Source organism: Eleutherodactylus coqui, chromosome 1, assembly GCF_035609145.1.
Source record: "Eleutherodactylus coqui strain aEleCoq1 chromosome 1, aEleCoq1.hap1, whole genome shotgun sequence".
NCBI lineage: Eukaryota > Metazoa > Chordata > Amphibia > Anura > Eleutherodactylidae > Eleutherodactylus > Eleutherodactylus coqui.
The window spans coordinates 370845045-370866292 of record NC_089837.1 but is presented as its reverse complement, the minus strand read 5'-3'; the positions used below and the strand labels follow the sequence as shown (position 1 = coordinate 370866292).

General features: G+C 46.6%; 1 protein-coding gene across 1 annotated transcript; it reads right to left on the bottom strand.

Annotated features, from left to right (window-relative positions):
- Positions 1-7095: 7095 nt before the first annotated feature.
- Positions 7096-20328, bottom strand: RAB9A (RAB9A, member RAS oncogene family). The gene is made up of 2 exons (XM_066578098.1): positions 20193-20328; positions 7096-8875 (listed from the first exon to the last, which is right to left on the bottom strand). The coding sequence occupies exon 2, from the start codon at positions 8833-8835 to the stop codon at positions 8230-8232; it is 606 nt and encodes a 201-aa protein (XP_066434195.1). The 5' UTR covers positions 8836-8875; positions 20193-20328; the 3' UTR covers positions 7096-8229.
- Positions 20329-21248: the final 920 nt, after the last annotated feature.

The window sequence follows — 21248 nt, the reverse complement described above, 5'->3', positions numbered from 1 at the left end:
TGACTGCAGGACTTGTGCAAGTGTTGTGCCCCTACCGCTGCCCGTCAGCTGAAGATCGGCACATAGATATCTGTGTCCACCTTCAGCAGCCAAGCAGGGCCGACAAGCCATAATGACAGTCGAAGAGGCACAGGTAAGCACTGCAGTGCGTTCAGCTCAGTTATCAGCAGGGGTTTCAGCAGTCAGACCCCTGATGGTCAAAACTTCCTTAGCACATTCATGCGCCTGTACTGCAGACAAGTGTCCCTGCCCACATGGTTGGTCTGAGTTTGTCTTTATACAGTCGGGCCAGGACACTTGTTTGTTGTACAGGCGTATAAATACACCTGTGTGAAACAGGCCTAATAAACTGCTTCCGTGGATATGATACCAATATAATGTGGAAGAAACTCCTGCTCACCATCTCCGTTTAATGCTTTATTGTAAGGATAACATTCTGTAGAATCGCCAGCAGAGAAGATGCTCAGAAAACAAATATCACACAAAATGTCAGGAAAAAGCAAACTTATCCAGTCATCCCTCCAGGACCTTCATCGGGCTGTTCCGGGGTCTGACAGAGTTAACGGCCACACAATGCGCTGACTTTTTGATCCCTGCTGAGCTGCAATTCAGATCAGCTCTCAGAGGTTTGTGAAAGTAGAGCTTCTAGATGTCACTGCGGTCCTTGGCAGAATCGCTGCCCTAACTAAACTTGGATGTGAAATCACACAGACCCCCTGTAATGTGATTTGGCTTACCACTATAGGTTTAGTGCCCTTTTAAAGGTAGCCATTTACACACACGTGCTCAAACCATGTAGACCCCTGATGAGGCTTCCTTCACACTTTGAATGGCAGCTTCTTTTTATTCACCCTTTTCTCTGTAGATTCCATTCCTGGTTTTGTACAACAAATACTGATGTGAAAGCTGCTTAACCCCTTAATGACGCGGCCATTTTTCTTTTTTCCTCCCCCCTTTAAAAAAATCGTAACTCCTTTATTTATCCATCGACGTCGCTGTATGAGGGCTTGTTTTTTCCGGGACGAGTTGTATTTTTCAATGGTGCTATTTAAAGTACCATATAATGTACTGAAAAACTTTTAAAAAATTCTAAGTGGAGTAAAATGAAAAAAAAACGACATTTTGCCATCTTTTAGTGCGTCTTGCTTCTACGGCGCACAAATGGCAACAAAAACGACATGATAACTTTATTCTATGGGTCGGTACGATTACTACGATGCCAAACTTGTTTAGGTTTTTTTTACTATACTTCTTTTTTTTTTTTTTTTTTTAAAAGACATAAAAATTTTTTCAATTATTTTCTGTCGTCATTTTGTGCGCGCAATAACTTTTTTATTTTTCCGTCGACGTAGTTGAGCAAGGTCTCATTTTTTGCGGGATGTCCTGTAGTTTCTGATAGTACCATTTTGGAATACATATGACTTTTTGATCGCTTTTTATTGTGTTTTTTCTGGGAGACAGGGTAACTAAAAAAGTGCATTTCTGGCGTTCATTTTTTTTTTTTTTTTTCGGACGACGTTCACCGTGCGGGAAAAATTATGTGCTACTTTGATAATTAAGACTTTGACTTTAAGATGCGATGCTTTGATCGCTCCTGCAGTATGACGTAATGCTATAGCATTACGTCATACTGCTTTTTGACAGGCAGCCTATGAAGCCACCCCACGGGGACGGCTTGATAGCAGTCTGCTAAGGCAGCCCTGGGGCCTTTCATTAGGCCCCCAGCTGCCATGACACCTGCACAGCTCCCCTGATCTCACCGCGGGACCCCCGAGCATCGTTCGGGGGATTTAAATGCTGTCAGAATTGACAGCGGCATTTAAATGGTTAATAGCCGCGATCGGCCGCTCGCGGCTATTGCCCGCGGGTGTCAGCTGTTATAAACAGCTGATGCCCGCACTGTATGAAGAGAGGTTGCCACGCAACCTCTCTTCATACATACCCTGACGCTCCATGACGTATCGGTACGTCATTTGTCGTTAAGGGGTAGTTTGGCAATTCAAAGTGAAAGTGGTGTGCTTCATTTACAGTATAATGGTATCACTTGCTTAACCTGCAGTCTCTTCCACCCCCACCCACAGACCGTTGTTGTCAACTGGCTCCTACCCCCTGCCACTGCCACTGCAAGGGCAAGAGAGGAGGAGTCTAGGGGAGCTGCGTCATATAACGTACAGGAAGATAGTTCTTGAACTATCTTATCTGCGCGGCGTAAAAGCACCCACCCAAAATGTACACCGTATGTGCTATCTTAGCCAGCTGGGCATTTTTACACCATGAACATACGCCAGTCTGAACTGTAAACCAATGCATCAGATGGGCAGCATATGCCAGCCGTGAAAACGCAGCCGATAAATACTCGTGTGAATGAAGCCTATGAGCGGCAGTAATTGCATTTACAGATAACTGCGATGCAAAACTTGTAAGTGTGGGTGCATATGATGCCTATTTATTTATTTTTGCTGCATATTTCAACCCTTGAAATAGAGAGGTTAAAACTCAAACCATGTAGGTGTGGATTTGCTGCACATATGCACAATGTGTGATGGAACCCTTAGGGGTGCTTTCGCATAAGCAGAATCTTTCTACAATCTACATCGAAAGGCGCAGAAAATGACACCCCCAATTCTGCAGCAACCGATTTTAAGCTGCAGATCGTGGAAATATCCCTCCGACGAGTATGCAGTTGCTCGAGAAGATCTGCCTTACCGAGCATGCTCGCTCAGCTCTATTCCTTTGTAAACTAAGTGGAATGTAGATTCTGTAAAAATAGTTTCTTCTGCACCTGGGAGTTTCTTTGTATGTGGGTCTGCTTCTTCCAGACAACTTGCCAATATATTTTCATCAACTGAGCAGCTTGCCTTGGCCATTGAGTGGCACTCCAGCTCCATTTAATAGCCCTATAGAGGGGCAATCAGCCATTGCATCATTGCCCCTACACCGTATATAATGAAAGTAAAAACTAAAGCCGGCTATGGAAAAGCCCTTGGCGTTACTCAATGTACAATGAAGTTAAGCTAGTAGATTAACGCATTAGCATCATGTGCAGCGATCTCCAGCTAATAAGTGTCTATAGAGTACCCCATCACCGCTGGCCTAAACCCCGGCTAGCCTGGTTAACATTCATGTCTTACATTAGTAATGCTGCAATTCCAACAGAAAAGCAGGGCTCTAGGGTCAAGTCTTACAAGGAGAAATCTTGAAAGATTATTTTAATTTTCCTCTAGCTGAACTGCTTTCCTAGTTCAAGGAACCCCATGTAAGGTTATGTTAGGGCGGGTGGCCGTGGGCGAATACCTGTGAGATAAAGAAAGCAGCATTAATAAACTTTCGTTCTAAAGGCCCATTTAGACAGGACAAATGTCAGGCAAATGATGCCCAACACTCATCCCCGCATGTACTCGCTCCTGTGCTGCTGCATGGGAGTTAGTATCACTGGCTCACAGCGCAGTGGTTGCTCTTCCATGCCCCTCTCCATTGACATAACCTAGTGGCCGTTCAATACTGAACGATTAGCTCATCGTCTATGCAGCAGGAGCGCGAGGAGAGAAATCCTCCTGCGGCCGCCGTGCTGTGAGCCAGCGATACTAGCTCCCGTGTGGGTGGCATCTGCCTAAAAACTGCCCCAGCAAGTGAGTTTTCACCCAAGACAATCTGCAGTGATTCAATGGGGAATCGTTAGGGCAACACAGCTTTCTTCTAGAGAGCTGATTGCAAAACCGTTTCTTGCTTCCACCACACAACTGAAGCCCAAAGGCCCATTTATACGGAGCGCTGATCGCTCAAATGACCGTCTGAGTGACAGCTTTGAGCGATCATTTTGCATAAACTATAAAGTAGCTACTTAATAGCTTATTAGCATGCAAATGAGGCCTTCACTGAATGCAGTTAATAGCTGGAGGTCTCATCTGCATTCAGCTCCTTTGTTCTCCAACGGGTAACAATACTATCAGCACTGCCTGTGGAGAACTCCTGATAAGACCGCACAACGATTTTTAGGCTAGACTGAATTTAACGTTCAGCTAGCAGTCCCTTGCTTTCAGCAAGCAGCAGTGCACGATGGCCGCGCTTTTAGACTCAACGATTATCGCTCAAATGATTGCTTTTTAGTGATCATCACTCCGTGTAAATGTGCCTTAAGGGATCTTTCAGATGGGTGTAATTTAGCTGCAACACGCACAAAACTCTGCCCCAAAATCCATATGCCCCCATGTGTATTTTGAAGCTTGATTCTGTGAGCATGGCCATACAAAACTGCATAAGGCCTCGGTTACCCAAACGTTGTTTTAGCGCAGTACAAGTGCGTGAAAAGATCGCAGCAATACTGCACTAGAAATAGCGTGATTTCCGCCTATTAGGTCTCGAGCTTAATTAGTGAAATTGGCCGTTCACACAATCGGGAGCTCAGGGTTGTGTGTCATCCAGCTCCCATAGTACTCTATGGAAACTCCTGCCCATCACGCACCAAAGATAGGTCAGGTCCTATCTTTTCTTGCAGCACGGACCTTAGACGCGTGGATTGTAGCCACGCATGTTCTAGCTTTGTTAGCTGCAAGCTTTTTGCCCGTCTAAAATTTCTTCACGTGAACGTTTCTATAAGAAACCATTAGTTCTATTAGATGCGATCTTTTCCACGTCTCTAATGCGCTAAAACCACGCTCATGTGAACGAGTCCTTAGACATGCAGCTTTTGGTGTGGATTTCCACTGCAGCAGAGGCAGCTGGGTGTTGCAGTGCATGTGGAAGGCTCCTTAGGCTACATGCACCCGTACCCAGATCTCCTAACCTTGTCATCTGAAAAGGGGAAATCTGTTCTGCTAATCCGCAGCAGAAATAGACTGTGGCTTTTAAATCATGTCAGTGTAAACACCGCTGTGGGGGTTAATCCGCACAACGTGGATGAAATCTGTCCAACTCATCTCCATGATCTGTGCTGGAAATGCTGTGGATTTTCCCAATAGACAAGCCCCAGCCTGTGTGAATATATCCTTGGACAGCGTTTCATGGCTGCTTCCTGACCACCGCACCGGGTGTTACTGAAATAGCCGAGGCGACAGCCTTCCGTCCTTTCCTTAACACCCATTTACTTCAGTGGAAGTTACGGAAACAGTCTAAGGCCGCCACTTCAACTGCTTCCATAATACTCGGGAAGGTGGTCACGAAGCAGCTGCAGATTTCCATTCGTGTCCATGAAACAAATGGGGCAACCCCTTCAAGTCTAGGTTTACCTCTGCACTTTTGGGTTTTGCGGTCTATCCTGGGAGAACAGCAGCCAAACTTAAGTGCCGGATCCAAAACGGTAGCTTGATAGGCACCATTTGTTATCATGGGTAAGTCAGAGCAGAACATAGCCCAAGATGGCAAGTAGTCACCTCAAACATTTTCCCCCTGCTTTTCCTAATTTTAGAGTATGTCCACACCGATCGGGTCCACAGCAACAAAAAGCACATCAAATGGCACAGACTGTATTGCAGATTTGCTGAATACGTCACCCTTTACATTGCATCCACACCCAGCACACTGACTATTCATAAAGCCAAGTCTAACTGGAAAGGGGGATTGGGTGGGGTGGACATTTTTGGTGGTAATAGCAGTTTTAGGTTGAACTAATCGTTTTCAAGCACTAGGGATTAATGCAGGCTATTGCCAGCCTAAAAGCTTATATGCCAACATTTTTACGAACCCGTGCTGGGTCACCGTGCTCCAACTAGTGGCACTAGGCTGTGTGCATGCACGCTGCGGAGGACCTGCTGCCGTTGTTGGCAGTAGGTGAAAGCCACAGCAAACCCAGAACGAAGTTGCAGTAGATAAGAACATAAGCTACACCGTCCGCCCTCACATCTGCACAGGGCTGGGTTTCTAGCCCTAGTCACACGCAAAAATTCAGATGGAAAGCATTGCCGATTTGTGATGCAAATGAAGGTTTGAGAACAGTTCTGTGCAATCTGTCAAGCACTAAGGTGCTCAGATTTATACTGTGTGGCGGGGTTTTCAGGGTTAGGCTAGGGTAACATCTGTGCCAGAGACTCAGAGTCGCCGGCCCGGATCTGGCATTAAATCTTACCCAAGAGAATTTATCAGCATGGCAGAGGACCTCAGTGTAGTCAATGGGATCGAGCCAGTGCCATCTAGATCTATTATATACTGGATCCTGCACATCTAGTGCGTCTGTTGCTCGGAGCCAAACAACCAAGCGCTAGTGTGAACTGAGCTTTAGATATTAAGAAAAAAAAAACACGGGACGATTTAATAAGCCTGGCATTTCATATGCCAGCCTTAAACTAAAGGCTGTTGGAGTAAGATGGGACAAGCTTATTGGAGAGTAACTGCACTTTTTAAAAACTTGACATGTCAAAACTAATGGTTTGAAGCCGGACCCATGGATGTCTACAGTCTAGGTGTCGGTCTGCAGCTACTGCGAAGAGCCAGCAAGCAACACAAGACAGCCAAAGGGGCACAGTAATTGCATGCAGTCCCTTGATTTCAGCAAGCAGCAGGGAATCTCAGCACCTGGACCCCCACTGATCAAAACTTTTACCATGTCACTCTGACATCTCAAAAGTTCTTAAAAAGTGCAGTTAGGCTGGTCTCAGACAGGCGGATTCCCATTGCAGAATCAGCAGCAAAACGTAGCCAAAGTCATGTAAAAAAAAAAAAAAAAAAAATATATGTTTTTTCACTCACATTCGCAAATACGAATTGCGTATTCCGCAAGTGGAGGAAAGAAAAAAAAAAAATCATAGCATGCTGTATTTTGCTGCGGACAGAACCTATTAAAGTTAACGGAGGCCGTCCGACCTGCAGCTCACACTCAATTAAAATTGCGTATGAGCTGCGGATACCCACGCGAAACCTTAGCAACGGCGCAGGATATACAAAAATTTAAAGAAAAAACAAAAACTGTACTGCACATGACCGACGGCGAGCCGCTGCGGTCATCCACAATACAGGAAAATTCAGGTACGCTCCAGTTTCTATCCAATGAAATAATTATAATAAAATTAACAAATCTAATGCTTTGATGGAAACCACGCCCTTCCACGTTACCGTGGCCCACTTGATTTCCCAGTTTTCAAGACAGATGAGATAAGTCACACGTTATTGCATAATTATGATGTGCACTGTAATTTGTGATGTATTAACACCAAAAACAGGTACAAATTGCTTGAAGCGTACCTGCTATTGCCGATGATTTTTTAGAATAAGCTATCCTTGTATATACGGAATAACAGTTATTTCTGGCCATTATTTGTCTCGTATCCTGCATTTTGTTTCTACTTCAAGTTCTCTCTCTAATGTTCAGTTGTCCTTGAGCTGGTGGGTGAAGACTATCTGCTGTGACATCTCCCATACACAGTACACACAAGAGGAGCTTTCTGCTCCTTGATGTCCATTTCTTATACACAAAGAAGCAGCAACATGGAAGATATTATACAGCAGTACTGAGCAGTGTAGATGTGATTCCAGTATCTGTGAGACAGTAAAAAAAAACTGCGTGCATGTGTGTTCCGCAGCATGCAATCGGACCTGTCATAAGGAGTTACTGAAAACTACCTACTGCCATATACTCCTGAGAAAACATTTAGTATTCTTACCCCACGTTATGTTCAAACACTGAAACTTATATTTCTTACTGCCTTTATGAGTAGTTTGTGTGTGCTCCAATTAATTTTTTAACTTTACTGGGACTAAGGTGTTAGTAAATTAACCTTTATACTACCACTATACAAACTGGAGGTTACAGTAGTAAGTAGTAGACAGTCTGCTGACAAAAAACAAAAACAGGACGAAGAAAAAAAAAAAAAAAAAATGAAAGAGCGTTCCGTCACCTACATTAAAAAAATGGAGGGGAGTGTCCAAAATGTTACCTGAATAGTCCACAGTCAATACAAACTGGTAGAAACAAGTTCCTACTTTTATGACCGCATATATAAATATACAGTGAGATGAGGCGTAACCTGCCGGAGAGGTTTCTCTTTGCGCACGCCGTTTCAGTAAAACGTGTTAATTACATTAATACACATTAATTCAGGGTAAGCGACACAACGTGTGAAACATCTCTTCCCACCACATGTTATACTGCTTATTAGGTCTATGGCTTCTCCATCAAGTTTTATTAGAATTATGAAACTCCAGTGTGATCACCTGGTCTGCTTCTTCAGCGGGCCCTGCATGGCGAATGGCGTTGCCACATGCGGCTGTTCGGTGTTGATTACTGATACAAACTACACGTCAACAGCATGATGAACTGGACTTGGGTTTTCTATGTAGGTGGACTGTATCATTGTGGATCAGCTGGTCTGACCTATCTTCAATAGCCAAAACCCTTCTGACAGCTTCTTCAAATGCTGCAGCCACATTGGTGGCATCTTTTGCACTGGTCTCAAAATACGGATGGTTTCCACTGTCTCTGCACCAGCCATGCGCTTCTTCCGTGGAGACTTGACGTTCACTGATGTCAACTTTGTTTCCCAAAACCACAAATGGGAAACTTTCTGGGTCTTTGACATCTGCATAATAGATGAATTCTTTCTTCCAGTTGGTTAAGTTCTGAAAGCTTTGCAGGTCGTCTACACTAAAGGTGAGCAAACAACAGTCAGACCCCCTATAAAAAGGGGTTCTCAAGCTCCGGAAGCGTTCCTGACCTGCCGTGTCCCAGATCTGCATGGTGACCATATGATTGTCCACTTCAAGCTCCTTGTTCAAGAACTCAACGCCTATTGTGTGAAATAGCTGGGTATCGAACTTATTGGTAACGTAGCGATTCATCAGAGAACTCTTCCCCACACCTCCGTCTCCCAAGAGGATCACTTTCAGTAATGAAGACTTTGAGGCCATTGTAGAGGTTCTACAGAAGAGCTCCTCTTAATGGATTGTTCTAGGGGAGAGAGGGGGGGGGGGGGAAAAAGAAAAACAACTTTAAAAAAGTTTACATGGAATCAATTATACACGACAACTAGTTAAGAAATACATGTAGCGGCCTGGTCTCGGGCAACATTTTTAGGGATCAGAACTGACTAACTGATAGAGATGTTGCATTTGCTCTTTAACCCCTTAGGCTGGGTTCCCACGGGACGCTTTTCTAGCAGAAATCTCGCAGTTTTGCCTCAGCGAAAAACCCAGAGATTTGTGCGAGATAAGCGCAGCTTCAAGACCCGCGGCACTTAACTGTGGGTTTTGGAGCAGCTGCACCGCATGCTTTTCTGTTGAGGCCGGCTCTCCCATAGAGAGGAGTGAGGCCGCAACGGGAAAAATAAAACAAAAAATTAATATGCTGCGTCCCAGGGATCCGAGCCGCAGTGCCGGCTAATGCTGGCTTTGCCGCAACAGATTGTCCGCCCCATGTGGATGAGATTTTTGACAAATCCGACCTATGTGAATCCAGCCTTAGTGACAGAACTTTGTTTATTTCCTTTTTGTTTTTCCCTCCCACCCTTTTAAAAAATCGTAACTCCTTTATTTATTCATCGACGTCCCTCTGAGAGCTTGTTTATTGCAGGGCAAGTTGTATTTTTTAATTGTGCTACTAAATGTACCATATAATGTACTGAAAAACTTTAAAAAAATTCTAAGTAGAGAAAAAAAAATGAAATTCTGCTATCTTTCAGTTTATTTTGTTTCTACGGCGCACAAACTGCAACAAAAATGACATGATAACTTTATTCTATGGGTCAGTATGATTACTGCGATACCAAACATTGTTTTTTTTTTTTGCTGTAGTACTTGTATTTTTTTTTTTCAAAAGGTATTTAATTTTTAAAAAATATTTTCTGCCGCAATCTTCTGCACGCAATAGCTTTTTTATTTTTCCGTTGATCTAGTTGTGCGGCGGCTCATTTTTTGCGGGACGTCCTGTAGTTTGCATTGGTAACATGTTGGAATACATATGACTTTTTGATGTCTTTATTGCATTCTTTCTTAGAGACAGGGTAACCAAAAAAGGCCATTTCTGGTGTTCTTTATTTATTTTTTCTGACAACGTTCATTGTGTGGGGTAAATAATGCGCTATTTTGATAGATCTGACTTTTAAGGACGCAGTGATACCAAATGTGTATTTTTATTTTATGACTTTGAATCTTTTATCAAAAATATGGCAAAAAAGGGGGCGATTTAAACTTATTACTTGCAATTTTTTGCAATTAGTAAAACTTTATTCATCTTGTTTTTTATTCCTCTTTAGTTCCACTAGTGGACTACAACTTGTAATGCTTTGATCGCGTAGCATTACATCATACTGCAATCTGACAGGCAGTCTAACAAGCCACCCCACGGGGACAGCTTTCTGCCATGACAGCCCTGGGGCCTTTCAGAAGGCCCCTGTCTGCCATGACACCCACACGGCTCCCTGCAATCTCATCGCGGGGGGCTTTATGGGACCCCTGAGCATCCTTCGGGGCATTTAAAGGGTTAGCAGCCCTGATGAGCCACATGGCTCATCACAGCTGTTGCTGCTGGGTGTTGGCTGTAAGTAATAGCCGACACCCGGCCTGTATGAAAGGAGGTTGCCCTGCGATCTCCCTGCATCTGCAGGACATAAAAACACTATAGGGCCATCACTAAGGGGTTAAGGGACACTCAGATAAAGCAGAATTAGCTGCACAACGCAGTGGAAAATTCCGCACCAAAATCTGCAGATTTGACGGCATCATGTAAAGCAATGTCACCGGCAGAGCGGAGACAGCAGAGGGGAATGGGGAGAGGTAATAGCCAGTTTGCTACGTTAAGGCATGGGGGGCCCGGGGTTCCCTTAACTTTGAAAAACCCTTTTAAGGCTGCTGCTGAGCACCCTGCAAAGTATGCAAGAGCATGAGGTAAGTGAACAAAAAGGCCTTAGGAGTCTCCGATCTGCAGGACTAGACTCTTCCTTCAGACAGCCATTGCTATATTGTGCATGCCGATGAATACCTTGGTAAGTAGATGAGGAATAGAACCCAATTCCCTTAACATACAGATGAATGGTTAATAGCACAGCCCAGAAATATCCCTGAATATTTTATTAATGCGCTCCACTTCATTACCGTCACATAACTCAGCAGCTCCGTTATGTTACAGACTATTACACACTTAAAGGGGATTTCATGGAACTACAGGGGCGATTCTTAGGCATTCCTTCTTACAAATCGGACATGACATTGCACTGGGACTGCAGGGGATCACTGGCATAGAAACTGTAGAAATCAGTCATTACAATTACTGTACTTTCATTTCCTTGATTTGGAGTTTCCTTATTTTAACCCCCTGTGAACATTCCTGATCGCGCCTTTAAGTTTTCTTGCCATGTATAGGATGCCTTAAAGCAACCCTTTGGTTTCAGGACAAGTCTGTCCCGAGACTGGAGAATGGATGGTCTAACTACACTATGCACTGCTCTACGATTGGTCCATGCTGATGGCCAATGACAGAACAGGTGTAGTGCATTGGTATCCTTAAGATTACCAACATACTATAGATGACTAGGTAGTCTAAAGACAGCCACGTCCATTATTGCCGCCTCAAAATGGAAATAAGATGGGTGAGAAAATCAAGTACAGGGAATATACCCCATTTCCACATCACCTGACCAGTGGCGCTGACAGCGCCATGTATTCCGAGGTGAGGGGGGAGTGATGTAGCTGCTAAAGTCAGCTCTGGATATGCAGCCAAAACCCATGGTTCGCATTTTGACGTTTTCATGCAGAATTTGCCGCAGGCCCTTTCCCCATGTAAACAAGGCTTTCATTTCAAGTAGATAGTTAAAGGGGTTGTCCGGGGTTAGAAAAATCAGCTGCCTGATGCCAAACTCCAGAATATGAGCGCTGATGTCAGAAAAAGTGACTGTGGCCTCCGATTGGCTGCAGTGGTCATGTGCTTCCACCCAGCCATCAGCTGCATCCTGGGACTTCAGGAGAGGAGAGTATATCCCCATTCTTTTATTTTGAGCAGGGCCCAGCTGGGGACGGGGTTCTGTTCCAAGTATGGGCTAAGAAAATGGCTACAAAATATAAAAACATACTTCATACAATGTATATTTTGGAGATCCAGTTTAATTAGTGTCCTCTTAGCGATATAAGCATTAGAGCTGTGGTAGGTAATTGGCGGATTGCAGACAAGGTGCATCCTCCTATTAAAGGGCTTGGCTTCTGTTAACCAACGTGTAAGGAAGGCGAATGTACGGCCCTTACAAATAGGCCTTTGTTAAGGTTCTTCACGCTTTTCTGGTTTGGCAAGTCTTCCATGTGGTCTCCAAGGAGGCACCAATGGTTTATAAGCTGGTTAACAGGAGCTAGAAAATGGCCTTTAAGATTCAGTAATTGTGTCTCCCCCGATTTACAGGGGACATCATTTGTCCAGCAGGTGGCAGAACTAATCGGACAGATTATCGCTGCAGAATTCGCAGCCAGATGTTAAAATATTCTCCCCTGCCGACGAGCGGAAATCAACTGCAGCATGATCTTTTCTGCGTGGGGGGAAAAAAAGAAAAACACGCACGGACTGCTTCAATTGCAGTCAATGGAAGCCATTCGTTCCGCCATGAGCTGCTACAGATCCGCGACATCGCTGGCAGAGTCATGCCCCGCACGCTGACGTGCCAACCGAGACACACCGCGGATCCTTACAGGTGACTATATGGTCTCTGACCAGCACCGGGGGTCTGATTCCGCGGCGAGATTTCGCATCCGACCTGACCGTGGGCATGAGACGCTCTAAGTGCAGATTACTGTGACTAATGGTCATAGCTTTACAGGGCGCAGTAATTGCATTAGTGTTGCCATACATATATTAGCTGGCATCCCCAATAACCAAAGGAGAAAGTCGCAATACACAATGAAACAAAACCCTGCTTAAGTGCTGAAATCTTCATGGAAAGAGAACCAGTGTGGGGTCCCCAGACCCGTGGGGGCTTCCAACCTTCCTGTACGCGGCTGACCACGTCCAAGCAACAACTATGGTCAAACGCAGTAACTAAACCAATAGCAGAGACTGTTCTAATGTCCGTGTCTTTTATGGGAGTACAGGGAGAAAAAAAAAAAGAAAAAAAATAAGACTTTTCATGGCAGAGATGGAAAACCCCAAAGCCAAGTGCTTCAGCCCCGCACGGTTTGTGTAGCCCTTATTGAAAGGAATATGAGCTATGGAAACCGTGTAGCACGGCGCACTATGCCATTTCTAGAACTGCCGAAGTGTACTACCCCATTTCCACAGCTCCCGTTCACTTCAACAGCAGCTACAGAAGCAGCGTTGGACTGAAGCGCTTGGCTGTTTTCACAGTTACTGGCCGGTATCTACAGCAGAGGTTCCCCAACTCAGCTATGGAAAGCCAAGATGGGAGTACCCCTTAATAGCCTGTAGATCACCATTTAGCAGCAATACACCTCCAGTAACGTTTTCCTGTAGTTGCAAATCCTGTACAATTTCCACAACCTTGAGGAGGGATTTGGACCATTCCTTCCTGCAAACATGTTTCAGTTGATCAACATTTCTGGGATGCCTTGTGTGCACAGCTCTCTTTAGGTCAAGCCGCATGATCTTGTCAAGATCAGGACTTTCATTAGTTATACACTCAAAAGATTTGTAAAAAGTTAAACTGCAGCATGTTGTTGGTGTTGGCGGTCTTACATAGTGGGAACTGCTGACAGGTTGTAACCCAATAAGGACTTCCACTCCTTGTGGCGAGAGCACAACTTTCCATACCTTGGAAAGGTTACTGGCCACTATTGAAAGGGGGGACTGTGACCCTACCCAATATTTGTGCCCAAGTGCAAAAATCACCTCTTCTCATTAGCACATTGTAATCAATAGCCACAAAAGTCCTTTAAAAGGGTATTCGGGGCAATTTCAATGGATGATCCATCCTCAAAGAAGTTCCATGCTTCCCTGCCACAGTGAATCTGTCCTGCCAGAAGAGACTACATTTCCTCTCGCTGTCGGGGTACCCCAGGGCTCAGTCCTTGGTCCCCTTCTCTTCTCTATCTATACTGCCCCAATTGGACAAACCATCCACAGATTCGGCCTCCAATACCATCTCTATGCTGACGACACCCAACTATACACCTCCTCCCGTGAGATCTCTGGACCATTCCTCCAAAATATCACCGACTGTCTGTCCGCTGTCTCTAACACTATGTCCTCCCTTTTTCTCAAACTAAACCTCTCTAAAACTGACCTCCTTGTCTTTCCACCTTCTAACCGACCTCCCCTCAACATCTCCATTCCAGTGTCTGGCACCATCATAACCCCCCGACGGCATGCCCGATGCCTTGGGGTCACACTGGACTCTGACCTCTCCTTTGCCCCCCATATCCAATCTCTGGCCCAAACATGCCACATGCACCTCAAAAATATTGCTAAAATACGTCCGTTCCTAACCACGGACACGCTAAAGACGCTCGTGGTTGCCCTCATCCACTCCCGGCTTGACTACTGCAACTCGCTACTCATTGGCCTCCCCCGCACTAGACTCGCTCCGCTCCAATCCATACTAAATGCAGCAGCTAGACTCATTTTTCTATCCAGTCGTTATTCAGACGCCTCTGCATTATGCCAGTCGCTGCATTGGCTGCCCATCCACTGCAGAACTAAATTTAAACTCCTCTACCTCACTCACAAAGCTCTGCATGGCGCTGCGCCACCATACATCACCTCCCTCCTGTCAGTATACCACCCAGCCCGCTCACTCCGATCGGCAAACACACTCAGACTAAACACCCCTGTAATACGAACCTCTCATGCTCGCCTACAGGACTTCACTAGAGCAGCACCCATCCTCTGGAATGCTCTACCCCAAGGCATCCGGACAATTCCCGATGCACGAAATTTCAGACGTGCCTTAAAAACGCACCTCTTCAGGGAAGCATACCAAATCTCCTGACCTAGTCCCTCGCCCCTCCCTATGGTGCTCCACCCTGGTTGCCTTCTGATAAATGATCTGTACATAATATTTCCTATTGCCTGTGTTCCCCACCCCCTGCACCTCCTGTACCACCCTCAACCCATTTGTGTCTAACCCAATGTACCTTATATTGTAATTGTTGTATTGTTTTGCATTTATCCATGCCTGAAAGCGCTGCGGAATAAGTTGGCGCTATACAAATAAAGATTATTATTATATTATTATTATTCATTGCAGGCCAAAGTTTCAAGGTAGGCAGTCAGGCCAGGCTTTCAAAAGTTAATGAATGGCAGAAAGATGGCGCCCAGCGACTGTTCCAGCTCAAGTCATAAGACAGCAATAAAATGATGTGAAAAGAGAAAGAACATTAACTGTAAGTGGCAGCAGAAGGAACTTTAATGCAACGCCTGCTGAAAGTGACTAAAGTCTCAAATATGAGTCACAAGGCCGACATGGAATGAGAGCGAGCCGGCTCCCCATGAACAGAAGTCATGTGCCTCCAACTCAGCCGGAGAAAAAAACGGGAAGGAAGAGACTTCTATACAAAAGGGCAAGAGAAATAAAAAGTTCTGGAGATCAGGGTGGAGACATGATGGCACCTGGGAGTAGATTCAGCCATTGTAAAACTATTCTGGGAGTTAGGTGAAGTTCTAGAAGGTGTATTTTCGCCATGGCAACAAGGGTACAAAGGTCTATTGAGGAATGAACTGGCTGTAATGAGATAAGGGGATCTTTGCTCTCTCTCATTACTTCATTAAGAGGTTGTCCTTGGAAGGAACTTGTTTGTTCAGACCTCAGGCTGATCATCAGCTAGACCGCACAAAAGCCCCTAGTAACCAGTGCAAGGAACCCCGGGCCAGGTCTCCATGGCAACGCTGTGTCCTCCCAAAAACTGCCCCAGCTTTATAGAGCTTGCCCAATTAACTTGTTACATGCTGGAGCAGAAGAAAAGTCAATTATGGCAGTGAGATATAATTTATATATATCTCCCTTACCAATATGTGTTAGTCAGATCCTAGTCACATAGCTGCAGCATCTAGCACTGTACAAGAACAGGACCAGAGGAGGAAGGTGGACGCAGACTACGGCTGGGCTTACGCCATGGTATAATAATATGCTGCGTAAAAATGGGAGCGTTTCATCGGCGTAGTGAACGGTGTATCCCTGTAGCGTTGCGTTTTTGCACGTGTATGCCCATGAATGAACAGCGTATTTTCCGGACGCTGTCCTGTGCTGGCATCTTCTTTTTACTTCATTCTCATGTTTTCTAGCAACAAGGGTAAAAGACGCTATCCATACGCAATATAATTGCGTATGTGCTGTGCTCCAAATGCACTCATAGAAAATATTGCATGTGCGTAATACGCAGTAAAATAGAACATGCCGCGTTCTTATGTTACATACACATTAAAGATACGCGAGTTCAACAATGACAAGCAATGTACTTTTGTTGACACCACTGCAGACGCATTATACTTGCACGCATTGAGCCCGGCCGTACTGCGAGATACTGCAGTTCTGCCTCAGACCATTTATGATGGGCACCACAATGTTCTGCCAAGGGATCTCAGCAGGAGGGTTGCCAACCTGATACCTTCTTACATGGAGAACTTATCCCCAAACTGCAGGCAGTCGGCATTGCCCTGACACGTTGGAAACCCCACATGATCCATAGAGATGGTAAGGGATATTTCTACCGCCAGACTAGTGGTGTGAAGACATTAATCGCCTCTACTGGGAAGCGGATCACACCCACAATACCCTGCAAATCTTCTCCAACTTCAACAATTAAGGACGCATTCATTTTTTTTTTTTAAACATTGAAAAAGGTGCCCTAATGTAAAGGTGTGTTGGCCCCCACTCTGTTAAAACTTGTGAACGGCGGTTGGCTGTTACATGAAATGTTTCACAATGGCAAAGCAGGATGCCTGTATCTGGCATCCTGTTGCCATGACAACTCGTCAGCCCACCATGATTTTTAATCAATGACAAAACAGAGGGAGCTCCCTCCCTCTGTATAAAAACCCTTTATATGCTGCGATCAACAAAGATTGCGGCGTGTAAGCGCTTAACAGCGTTCCTATTATGCACCGAGCGCTCAGCAGCTCGGTGAAGCTGACCTGGACCCTCTTCTTCGTCCCGTGCAGCCGCTGATCTGCCGCTGTGTTTACATCACTTCCACAGTAAACACAACAACAGACTGTTACCTACAACTTCCAGCCTGTATAGAGCTTATCTCCCACCAGTGCTGTAGCTCCACCCACAGCTCACAGGTCCTACAACTTACCAGCCCCAACCTCCCTCTAACTGAGACTACATTCACACTAGTGTGACTCTTATGCCCAAACCTCACATGAATATGACCTCTGTTCTCCTGAATGCAGTCAGGCCCATGAGCCATGATTTTCCTCTCAGTGACGCAGTGAAGCAAATATAACCAAGACAAAAAAACCTTGCAGGACCTATTTTTTCACGCGCCTCAGAATGCATCGCCCATTGTTTTTAACGAGTCGGTCAAACACCTTGAAATCAATGGTAAACACTTGTGGATCCTCTGATGTGTGTGAAGTGCCGCCTGATGAGCACAATTTCACTGAAGTGATGCGAGGCGGGTTTTTATGAAATCTGTGGGTAAGATGTACGCTGACAGGCGTGATATTGGGCCGGGCTTCTCAGCCTGATACTGCACTCACCTGTGTGAAGGTAACCTGAGAGCGCCAGACACCCCGACTGCACATGAGCAATACAGCGCAGTGCTTCCTGTCCTCCCATCATGCACTGCTCACAGGAAGTTAGAGGAAGTAGCAAATGTGGACAAGATGTCAGAGAAAGTGGAGCTATTCTTCAGGCAAAGGGCCATGTGACAGACAGAAAATGAAAGTGTATAGGGAACCTATTACAGAATGTCCTATAGTGATCATGTACATTATAAGAAGGTAATCTGTGCCCGGGGTTCCCCTTTAAGGCACACAGTTTAGGGCTTGGAGCTGTAGCACTGAGATTACAATATGGCCAAGTTAGAGCATTCTAAAGGAAAAATTTAGAGTAATGGTCACTTCATCCTGTAATGTACACAACAGGTGACCAGAAGGAATCCGTAATCAGCTTATTCTGTACATTTTAGTAGAAATCCTCCTATTTGGCTAGAAGCGCTGCGAGGGAAACCCATCCTCAGCAAGCTGCATGGCGGAGTACAGGCTCCCGTCTTCATGATGCCTGGACCGTCATCTCCAGCGCAGCGGCTCACATGACTAATGTATGTACGTGTCCCCCCACCAGATACTGTGCCTCCTGCTGGGTCAGATGGCCCGTCTCCTCTGCACATCACTCCCCCCGGACCCAATACACAGTGTCAGAGCTCATGGTGCTGTACTACACTGCCGTAACGTTGGGGTTTCTTCACTGGGACTTGCTGACAGTCACAAGGTTCCTAGTCCCTTCAGGGAACAACTGAAGCTGCACTTGTCCTGTGGGAATACAAAGTGGGACCGACGAATTATGGGTCTGCCATCACAGCAGCTTCTAACGTGTCACATGGTCACATTTTGGGGTCTCCAGAAGCTAGGACCCCACTGATGTCCAGAAGTAACAGATTACACTTCTTGTAACACCAGGGGGCACAGCCTGCAGCCGCTCACATGTCTGCGTGGTCTCCGCCTGTTGGGGAGAAGGTGCCCCTGTTCTCCTGATAGCTGGCAGTCCTGGAAGTGGAACCATCAGACATTTATGTAATAAGGGCCCCGGACGGTATTACCCCATTATGTGTCTTTTGAAGTCCTTAGTAATTCAATATGACTAAGTGGCCCTTGAACCAAAAAAGGTTCTGCACTCCTGACTTCACTGCGGTCTGCAAGCTCTCACATCTCCACAAGCCATGTGACCAGGTGGCTACAAGTGAACCACAACGCCCTTGTGTTTTATTAGGAGCTCCGCCCTCCTGACAGTCATTACTGGACTGAGGCGTGGCTGCTACCAGCTGGGCATGTCACAATGCACGCCAGTTATTTCCCCACTGATGGGGGCAGGAAGTTACTTACATGATCACTTCACTGCCACAACTTATTAATGTACTTTATCCTTCAATGCCACACCACGTTCAAGACCTCTGCTTGCCATCAGTGAATAGTGACCCCAATGATCACCAGTGCCTGGCTCATTAACAGAGAGCTCTAAGACTGCACTGAAAAATGGTCATCCAGCAGCCTGGTGCACCCGGATGAGTGCCCTGTAGCTGCCGGTGGCCAAAGACTTGTACTGTGCAAGAAGAGGACCCTGCTGGTCAGCGGGACATAAGAGTACGAGACCCTCCGTCTGTCCTGTTGGAGACCCCAAACTCATCCTGACACAGCTGTCAGACACTTCACAATGGCAGACGTCCCATTAAAGGGGATGACTGGCAGCTATGCTGGCATACGTATAGCAGTCAGATGGGTTTAGGGTCAGACCCCCAGGACTCCACTGATCCTGAGAAGGGGACTCCGGCGGGTCCTGAAGTTATTCACACCGCCGCTCCATACATGTCAATGGGTCACCCCAGGCAGCGCCATTCCCTGCAGAGTGCAGGTATGACCACTGCTGCCCTCACTGTAAGACGCGCCAGTCCCAAATCTACCTGACTCGTACCCAGTGAACAGGGGAGAACGGCCAACCCCTTCAGCTACAACTCTGGGGAACACTTGTGACACGTCAAAACTTTAACCCGGTCGTGGTCTGGATGCAGCGCCCCCCGCTGATCACTAGAACTGCAGCGCTTGTACAAGCACCCCCCCTGCTGGATAGCCAGAGCCAGCAGGAAGTCTATGTGGCCATCGTCAGCGCAAGGACAGCCGCTGCCTCCTAGTGCTCACGGGGGGCACAGCATCCAGATCCCAACAGGCAAGACCTTCCGCCATGTCCCTGAAGGAGCACAGGTACCCTTCTAGCCTGCAGTCACACGGGCGCCAGCGCCTCTGCCACAAGACAGTACATTACACTGTGCCCAGTATGTTGCCTGTAACCCAACGTGCGGCAGTGCGAGCAGCGGGTACAGGAGGGCCAGGCTCCGGGGGGACTACCAAGTAACTACTGGAGAACAACCTTGTGTGCAGCCAGAAGTAGTCCCCCACACACAGAAGTAGTCCCTGCACACCACACAGAGGCCCCTGTGTTACTTTCACTGACAGCAAGCAGAGCTGGGAGTGATGAGAAATAGAAAGCACAAGGAACTAGTCTGAAAAGTCCCCGCACACAGCCCGGCGGCGGGACAGCACTCCCCCACCTCAGCAGAGTCCCGTACAAGTCTACGGAAGTGTGATAGCCGCATTATGACGTCAGCCCGGTACAAACCTGCTCTAGGTAGGTGTCCAGCCTCGGCCAGAGGAGCGCGGCGGCAGTGTGTGAGGCGCAGCTCCGTGTCCCCGGCTCTCCTCCGCCGCCGGGGGAAACAACATGGCGAGTGTCAGCACCCCGTCACGTCTCTAGCGAGGGGCGGGCACTGCAGCTAGGAGCGGCACACGGGACAGCCAATCAGAGGGCGTGCCGCACACGTGACTGCTGTTGACAGTTGAGTAGTGTCTGCAGCGCTGTGGGTGCGGGGGTCATGTGACGGGCTCGGTCCCTGTCACGTGACTAGAACAGCTCTCACTGTTACCAGGAAAAGTCAGATAGAAGATTCTGCTGCTTGTTGTGAGGATGTCCGTCTATATAAATCACGCGGCCCACCAGATCCCAGGGGAGCACACTGGATCCAGTAGATCACTGCAGCTGGGGCTTAGAGGGGTTGTTTACAGCTGGGCACACCATAGCTGCGCCTTCTGTTAAGGGTATATGTCAGGAGGATTTCTAGAGTTGAGGGGAGCATCTGACGCATATATACAGTGCTATACATCATTCACATAAGCTCCCTATAGTAAAACACTATACAGCTGGTACACCGCTTTATGGGAAATATCTGCATTGAATAATGTACACAACTGCACTATTCCATACGGGCCAAATCCCACCCTCCACCGCATTTCATGTGGCCCGCCAGCCATGCAACAGCCTGCAGCTCCAGTCAGGCGCTGGCAGTGCAGCGCTTGTGACCGCTGACCTCTCCCATCTGGGATCTGCATGCGCCGTCCTATACGCAGCACAGATGCAGAAGGGGAAAGGTCAGCGGTCACAGACTCAGCACCACGGTTGGACTGGAACTGCAGGCCGGGAGAGTGGAATGCCTCTGAGGATGCTGGCTGGCCAGAGGCAAATGGGGAGGGGGGGAGGGGGAATCACTTATTACTACTGGGGCCATCAATATAGGGGACACTATTACTACTGATCCACCATGGAGGTTACTATTACTACTGGGGCCATCAATATAGGGGTCACTATCACTACTAGGGCCATTATGGGGGACCTTATTAT